Source organism: Gossypium arboreum, chromosome 8 (assembly GCF_025698485.1).
Source record: "Gossypium arboreum isolate Shixiya-1 chromosome 8, ASM2569848v2, whole genome shotgun sequence".
Classification (NCBI taxonomy): domain Eukaryota; kingdom Viridiplantae; phylum Streptophyta; class Magnoliopsida; order Malvales; family Malvaceae; genus Gossypium; species Gossypium arboreum.
Genome location: NC_069077.1, coordinates 23,988,099 through 23,997,029, shown reverse-complemented (window position 1 = coordinate 23,997,029; position 8,931 = coordinate 23,988,099). Strand labels below are relative to the sequence as shown.

The 8,931-nt window shown below is 35.3% G+C and overlaps 2 protein-coding genes across 2 annotated transcripts; one reads left to right on the top strand and one right to left on the bottom strand.

Moving 5' to 3' along the window:
• The first annotated feature begins 2,649 nt into the window (after positions 1-2,649).
• LOC108468054 (peptidyl-prolyl cis-trans isomerase CYP18-1) lies at positions 2,650-5,539 on the top strand. The gene is made up of 5 exons (XM_017768907.2): positions 2,650-2,871; positions 2,953-3,027; positions 3,799-3,960; positions 4,552-4,710; positions 5,197-5,539. Exons 1-5 carry the CDS (start codon positions 2,869-2,871, stop codon positions 5,278-5,280), a joined length of 483 nt encoding a protein of 160 aa, XP_017624396.1. The 5' UTR covers positions 2,650-2,868; the 3' UTR covers positions 5,281-5,539.
• A 258-nt stretch (positions 5,540-5,797) lies between these two features.
• Positions 5,798-8,394, bottom strand: LOC108467395 (4-hydroxy-tetrahydrodipicolinate synthase, chloroplastic-like). Its single transcript, XM_017767994.2, has 3 exons — positions 7,847-8,394; positions 7,400-7,483; positions 5,798-6,848 (listed from the first exon to the last, which is right to left on the bottom strand). Exons 1-3 carry the CDS (start codon positions 7,930-7,932, stop codon positions 5,921-5,923), a joined length of 1,098 nt encoding a protein of 365 aa, XP_017623483.1. The 5' UTR covers positions 7,933-8,394; the 3' UTR covers positions 5,798-5,920.
• Between the last annotated feature and the right edge of the window lie 537 nt (positions 8,395-8,931).

The window sequence follows — 8,931 nt, the reverse complement described above, 5'->3', positions numbered from 1 at the left end:
CGTAATTCACAACTTATGCAATATCAAAGCATTTAAACACAAATATAGCAATACTTATTACATACGAACTTACCTCGGATGTAAAAACGACAACACGAGTCAACTAATCTGAAACCTTGTTCTTCCCTCGATCTAAGTCCGTATTTATCCTTTCTTGATCTAAATGTAATCAAAATTAACTTATTTAATTATCTCTCTATTCAATTTAGTCAAAATTCACATTAAGGAACTTTTACACATTTGCCCTTAATGTTTCACATTTTTACAATTTAGTCCTTATTTAAAAAAATACAAATTCATGCAATTCAACCGAAACCCATGCTAGCCAAATTACAATTAGGTCTCTAACAGCCCATATTTTTCATTTATTTCACATTTTAACCACAAAATTTTCACATTTCATAATTTAATCTCTAATTTGTATTTTCACTAAAAATCACTTAACAAAACTTGTATAACTATCATCAAACATTCATAATTTATCATTAAACATCAAAATACTCATGTATTCATCAATAGAAACATCTAAAATCTTTAATATTTTAGCAAAATAGTCCCTGGGCTAGCTAGACCTAGTTGTAACGATTTCAAAAACATAGAAATCATTAAAAACGAGACGAAAATGAACTTACATGCTCAAGAAGACAAGGACAAATGCTTAAAACTCTTTTCATGGTTTTTCTATGCCCTAGATTCGGCTAGGAAGATGATGAATGAATAAAATTACATTTTGTTTTATTAAATCATCTTTTAATTAACTATTTACCAATTTAACCTTAATGTATAACATTAAAAATTCACCTAACCATGTCCATCTTTGTCCATTCATGTTTCAAATGGTATAATTACAACATAAGGACCTCTAATTTAATGATTCATAGCTATTAGATACGTTTAACTAATAGAACATAACTTTTGCACTTTACGCGATTTAGTCCTTTATATCGAATTAAACACTCAAACGATAAAATTTCTTAATGAATTTTTTTACACCATCATATTATCATGTTGTAAATATTAAAATAATAATAAAATAATTATTTTGACTTAGGATTTGTTGTCCCAAAACCACTGTTTCGATTTGACTAAAAATATCTCCTCGCCGATGGACGTTGTAGGGAGTACATCATTCCTTCCCTTGTACGTTTCAAAACGTCCCCAATCAAATGTGGATTACTAACAACTAGAAGTTGATGCCATTCCCTAGTAAGTATTTTCAGCATTGAACATTAACCCACAGAGGTGCATGTCCCATCCACTAACGCAGTGTCGTGCAGGGATCGTGTATTCCTTCCTATCACAAAAAACGGACGGTTCCGTGTTTTGCCTCCCACTAATGGAGTGTCAGGTAGGGGTCGTGTATTCCTCTCGAACAGTAGTAGATGTTGAAGTTGCAAGTGTTTCATTTGACGTTGAAAATTCCACATATAACTTAAGATAGGGTGATCCACTAGCGAGGTGCGTCTGCATCATCGCCTCCAAGCACGAGCACCTTTGATATCAAATGAGTCATATGTCACGGGATCAGTCAAAACACAAAATTGATACTTAATAGACGAAACTCTCATTGGCGTTGTTCCGAAGATTTTACACCTAATTCTTTTACGAAGTTCTGTCAATTCTATGTTCTGGTTAAAAACCAGTCACGCTGTGTTCTCCAATAAAAATACAATACCGTCCTTGGTGTCATGGACCTCACCGCCCGTAGTAAATAACAACACTAATACGTCCACTCATTTTCAACAAAATTATCTGTCTAAAAAAATTCAAAACAAAAAACATTATGCAAAAATATAATGATTCGTATAAATATTAACACAATAAATCAACTTATACCTTTTCAACTTCTTCAATTTCTATTCTTTTGAACTTCTTCAATTCCTCTCATTGTAATTTATGCAACAAGAGAATGAAATTTGGGTCATTTATAGCCTAAGAAATAGTGGGATGCACTGTCACCAGCACTGTTGAAAAGAGCGTCCAGTTAAGAGCTTTTTTAGTACTTTTACTGACAATGCATTGAGCTTGAAGCGTTTTTCAACCCCAACTATCAGATTTCTCGAGAATCTTGGGATATTTTTCAGAACCATCTTCTCAAATTTATTTTTTCAGAATCATTAGTACAAAAAAAGTCTAGTTGGAAGCTTTTTCTGTACTATTATTGACTATACAAAAAAACAAAAACAAAATCCATCTCGTCAAATAATTTTTTCAGAACACATCATGTGAAATTTATTTTTTCATATCCCATCTTGTCAAATTTATTTCTTCCAAAACAATACTTAGTAATTAAAAAAATCAAATAATAAAACCCTAAACACTAGACCCTAAATCATAAATTATTTTTTCTTAAACCCAAAATAAACTCCAAACCCTAACTTAAGCCCTAATTTACAAATAACCCAAAATCCCTAATTAAACACGAGGAAAAACACGTCCCATTAGCGCTTTTTACTAAAGCTCGTCCACGTTAGCACGCTTTTGCCTAACACGAGGAAGAACACGTCTTCATCGGTGTGCTTTTCTGCGTTTTCCCCTAAAAACACGTCCATATCAATGCGTTTTAGTGTTTTTAATTTATTCCAATAATTATTTTTTGAAGCAACCTATTTTCATATATAATTTCAGAAATGAGCCTTTTTTGGTACTATTATATTTATTAATTTTAGGCCTGTGGTGCAAAACATTGGCCCACTTCAAGCATATAAAGGCAGCGCAGGCCGTCGTGGTGACCGCAGTCTAGAAACATCTTTAAAAAGCCACGGCAATTCTCAAGCCTTTGAACCCCGAAAGCTCAAAACCAGACACTTGCTCAAACCCAAAGAAACTCCCTTTGTTTCGATATCGATTTCTGATCCTATTCATAACATGGTGAGTTCTGTTTGAGTAATTTTATCGAACACATACAATGCGTTACCAACAACTAATCGATACTTGCCTTGGGTATTGCAGTCGGTTACTTTGCATACAAATCTTGGTGACATTAAGTGCGAGATCTTCTGCGACGAGGTCGCTAAAACGGCAGAGGTTAGGACCCCCTTTTCCTTCAATTATTTTCCTTCTTTTATTTCCTTTTCAGTACTTTGATTTTATTTATCAGAAAATAATACTAGCTTAAGCTTCTGCTGCCGCAAGCTGTTCAGAAAGATAGTCAGAAGATGATAAAGTATACGTTATGATTAGAATTCCGCTTAAAGTCGGTACCAATTGGTGTGCCCTAAACCCAAGTTTGTAATTTAACTTCTTTAGCCCTGAAGTTGTGAAATTGGAGAGGAATTCTATGTAGTTTTTTTTGGAGATTATGACTTATATTTTTCTGTTACACTTGAAGGGTGATTTTCTCCGTCTTTATTAGTAAGTTACCTCACTATATATAGATATAATTTTGCTATATACCTGTACACTATTTTGCTTAGACTCCTATTTTCTTAAGCACTCGTGTTTGGAGCTATGTCCAACACATATCCGAACATGAGTTTAGGAATACGATCCTCCAAGGACCTTTCAAATACAGGATAAAAATTGAACTTATCCGTATCAGATACATACCTGCATCTCACACTCACACTTGAGAGCACGTAACATGGCCTATACTTGTATGTTTTCCTTTTTCAATGTATAAATGTAAATTTAACTCTTGCTTGCTTTAATTAAATGGATAAATTTTAAACTCATACGGTGCACAGCTTCGTGATGCATCTGTTTCAGTGAAATGCTTTTGTTGTGATTTATAAATTACTTATTGTTTCTTACTTTTTTTTCCCTTGTAAATAATACTAATATTTCATTTGGATGCAGAACTTCTTGGCACTCTGTGCTAGTGGTTATTATGATGGGACTATATTTCACAGGAATATTAAAGGGTTTATGATTCAAGGTGGAGACCCGACCGGAGCAGGCAAAGGGGGAACTAGCATATGGGGCAAGAAGTTCAATGACGAGATCAGAGAATCCCTCAAGGTATGCTAAGTTTAATAGTTAGTGAAACAATAAAGTTTTACATCGTGAACTTCGGCTCATGCTATCTTTCGAGGTTTTTCGAGAGAAGTTTGTCACCCAACCTTTACCCATTAAGGGAAGGGGGGGGGGGGCGCAGGGTGGAAACTCTCTTCTTTCTCGTCTGCTTCTGCTGATTAAGGAGATTGGTTAGCTTTCTAATGGAGAACCTATACTCTCCATTTGATGTCCAGGTTTTAACCTTGCTGAGTAAATGGAAACTAGCTTAGCCGACTTTTCCTTTATCTACCATGGAGTTTGTCTAGCTGCTATGCTATTTGAGTCTGAAATTTTGGTTTCTATAACCCTTCCACCCTGCATCTTGTTCTGTCTTGGAATCAACATAACTACACATCTTGGTCTATCTGCTCAGTGTTTTGGTATACTTATGATTTTCAAACCGTTCGAATTTCTGAGCCTTTCAAGTGCAACTGAAGCTTAATCTCAATGTTTTGTAACAATATATAATCTTTTACCGCTAGTTGTATATTGGGTAGCTTATTAGTGTTAAACGTGGACATGTCTTTTTTCTGACAAAACTTTGCCTTCATACAGCATAATGCGAGGGGTATATTGGCAATGGCTAATAGTGGTCCTAATACTAATGGGAGCCAATTCTTCATAACTTATGCAAAGCAGCCACATTTGAATGGATTATACACTGTGTTTGGCAAAGTGATCCATGGTTTTGAAGTCCTGGATCTCATGGAAAAGGTACGGTGTGCTAGCACTTTGATTTAGAATGTTTTGGGGACAATTATGTTAGGATTTAGTTATTGTAAACTCTTTTTTTCCCCTTTGTCCATGTGGCTTTCCGAGTTAATATTTCACAAATCAGTGTATTTATCCTCGGTTCTATTTTCGGCCTGCTACATTGCCACGCAAATTGTTATTAGCTCGCGCTGAATTACGTTATCTTTCACAAATATGATTTAGAGACTTAAAAAGGGTAGGATAAAATCTATATTACTTCAAAGTGCTGAGATACCCCAAAGAAAGACGTTCAACGTGACTCTGTAGTTGATAGTTTTTTGGGACCAACTTTTTGTCTTGCAATCTCAGTCTCACCATGAATAGTTCAAATTGCACAGAAGTTTGTGTTTGTGGACTATCGATTGCAGCTGAAACCTGTGCAATTGCTTGCTTTTTTTCAGTAGTTTACCGTGCTTAACATTATTGAACGCCATTTTGTTGATGTAGACTCAAACAGGAGCAGGCGATCGACCTCTTGCAGAGATAAGGCTCAATCGTGTGACAATACATGCTAATCCACTCGCTGGCTAGTCTTCCCTAAGCAACTGTGTTTAACTTGCAGTCTAGTGAAGTTCCAGTGTGTCAAGACAATGGAAAATTTTAGGATTCAACTCCTGAGTTGCTGACATTCTAAGGGTTGAAGACTATAAACTACTAACAAGTAAAACTTTTGAGATAAAGAGAGAAATGGTTTGTAATCGGTACTCTTCAGTCCCAGGACAGTAATTAAGATATTCAGCAATATGTAATTTAATTTTTATTATATAATTGAATAATTTCTTTACTTGGATATTTGGATTTAGATGATTAGATTCGATCTTAAAACAAGTAATAAACGGATTTGGGCATCATAAAAAATATTAATCAAATATGGATTTGTTAGAAAGCGTAATAATTTTTTAAATTTAATAAATTAAATTTGAAGAACCTAATATTTTTCAATTCAATTAGTAATTTAAAACATATATTTGCAGTGGACATTGCCCAAAAAAAAAAAAAGTTGATTTAAGAGAACAATTTGCTTTTAGTGGCATCACAACATTAACAATTAAACAAGCAAGCAAACCTAGATTTTATTTCTAATTTTGTAAACGAAAATGTAAATTTGCAAACTCGAAATTAGACACATCCAATCCTAGAGTTCTCTGACCATTGACAAAAAAGACTACTACTAATAACGCCCAACCAAGATGAAGTCATCATCATCAAGAACTTGAATATCATTTTTTCCTACAAAATTCTCCCGCCCAATTTCCTTGACCAGATTAACAAATTCTACCCTCTTTTCCAATGGAAGTGGTACATACGGTAACCTGAAAACTGGCCTCACAACCCCAAGCTGTGCAAGGGCCGTGTTAAGCCCAACGGGGTTAGGCTCTTGAAAGAGCCACTCGATTAGAGGTAAGAGCTTTGCATTAAGTGAAGGGTTTTTACCTCCGAACATGAGTTCTCGCATCAAACCCGGGACGAGGTTGCTTGTAACAGAAATCACACCGGTAGCCCCGTGGCTCCACCTAGCATCATGACACTGATCATCGTTCCCACTCCATACTACAATTCCATTACCTGTGTACTGCTCAATTCGGTCATTTCCAATACATTCTTTAATACCAGCCAAGTTGGGACTCTGTGCTACGTTGTTTATGACACGTGGGGGAATGTCTTGGCCAGTTCGCGATGGTACATTGTATATGATGGTAGGTCCCATTGGCAGCACACTATCGAAGTGAGAAATCAGGCCATCCAGAGATGTTTTGCCGTAATATGGATTGATGTGAAGAGCAGCATGCATTCCAACAGCAAAACCTTGTTCAGTGGCATGAATCGCTTCCCTGGTTGAGTTGCTGCCAGTGTTTCCGATTACCTTAATCGATCCACCAAAACAGTTGACTGTATGACCAATAAGCATTATGTGTTCGTCCCAGCTCATCAGCTGGCCCTCACCGGTTGTGCCACCAACAATTACAGCTTCTGCACCGTTTTCAATTTGCATGTGCATCAAGTCATCGTACGCTTCGAGATCAAACCTTCCATCGGGTAGATACGGGGTTTTGATGGCTGTTATCAATCGAAGAGATTTAATATCATCTGCTGATGTCCTGCAAAGCAGAAAGCAGGTGAAATCATCAACCAGTAGCAACTATTTCAAAAGAAAGGCTCGTTACCACTTTCATCACACATTGAAAATGCATATTGCAACACCATCATCATGGAACTAATACGTCAAAGATATCCTCCCTGCATTAAGCATTACAATCGTACCAACTCCAAACATAAAAAAATGAAAAGTAAGAAATTCTAATCGGAATTATGCATGGACCGAAACCAAAGTGTTCAACTATGTTTATCTTTGCATAAATCGTTTATGCTCCCTTCAAGCACTCATTAAGAGTGTAACAAAAGTACACAACTTGATAAAGGTAGGATAACAAAAAGTGTCGTGGCACATCCAACATAAATTCATTACGGTAGCACAAGAACCAAGGAACAAGACACAAAGACATAACCAACATCGAGATTTTAGGGACAATTGAGGAGCATAGCTAGAAGCAGTGCTTATCACTAAACTCGAGCAACTATAGGTGAACCAACAAGAAATTTCACTCACTTAAACGTCAATCAGATTCAGAAGCTAGCATAAAGTTATTACCTGTTTTTAACCTCAAAACTACGCATTGGGAGATGGAAATTAGGAATTACAGCAGCTTGTGGGGATCTCCATTTTACATTTCTCCTGGTACAAAGCAAACAAATAAAATGATGAGCCAATATAGCAATATGCAGATATAAATTCCAGCTGAGATTAACCTTGCTAATGATTAATACCCGGTAAGCATAAGCTAAAATTTAAAAAAAAAACCAAAAAAAAAAAGCAATTATGTTCAACCATTACTAAACAGATTAAAGGGAAAATATATTATCGTTATATATCTAGTTCTCGGAAGCAATAAAGAGTTCCCACTTAATACCAAAATCAGCCAACAAACAGTGTTGATTAATAAATTAATTAAATTATTTAAGGACTACTACGATTAAAAAACAAAAAACAAAAAACGAAAAACAAAAGAAAACAATATGTTATATATAATGTCAAAACCTCTTGTAGTTATCGCAGAGATTGGGACGCGGAAACTGGGGCGTAGACTCTCTCAAACGCACGCCATAGCTCTTCAAAATAGCCATCTTTCAACCAAACCAACAACCAAAGATTAGACCCGGTTCTAACCGATAGTCTAGATAAAACTTGAATTTGGTTTCAGAAACAGTCTATATACTTTGGACTTTGAAGATGAAAATGCGTGAACCCAATAGTGGATAGAGAGATTAATTTTCTATTTCAGTGACTGGAAATGGTGATGATAGTTGAAATGGTGGTGGTAGTCGTGGTGGAAACGGATGTTTGAGAAACGGAGGAGGTCAGGAGAAGCTGATAGTTCGGGGACATGACGTCAGAATCCGGTGATGAGGTGGCAGATGGTAGTGGACTGAGTGCGAGAGGCTAAGTGGTGTAGAAGAAGGCAAAGGAGGCTGCTTTAATTTATGTGGTTTTGTTTTTAGGGTTTTGTTTGAGGCGTGGCCTTGTTGTCTACTTTTGTAATTTTGTGCCCAATTTCCATTACTGTCAGGGTTCATTTAATAGTGGGTAAGCTATTTTTCTATATTGAATTTTTTAAACTTATCCGTTATTACATAAATGTCATTTCCTTGTTTACAATGCGTTTGATATGCCACATGTTTAAAAATTTTATTTTCGTTCTTTTTTACATTAAATTATTTATTTTCTATTTTTGTTTTTATTTTTATTTTTATTTTTATTTTTTCTTTGTTTTCACTTAATTTCTCTTCTTCAACAAACCCTAATCGAAATAATCAATCTTTTGTGCTACTTTCAATGCTAATGAGTAGGCTTGTAATGCTTTTAATTTACTAGCAAAAAGTTAAAATAACTAGAATTTGAACCATTATTTGCAATTTAAAAAGAAAATGTCTTTTTTAACTTGTTTAACAATATTTCTTCATTGTGATAAAGCTTGTTAGGTTTTTGTGAAGAGTTCAGCTAATAATATGGTATGTATTGCTCCAATTATAGCAATAAGAGGAACCACACCAAATGTGACCACAAAACCAAACACAAATGTTGCCATATAAATAATGAAATTGCCTAACTGCAACAATAAAAAA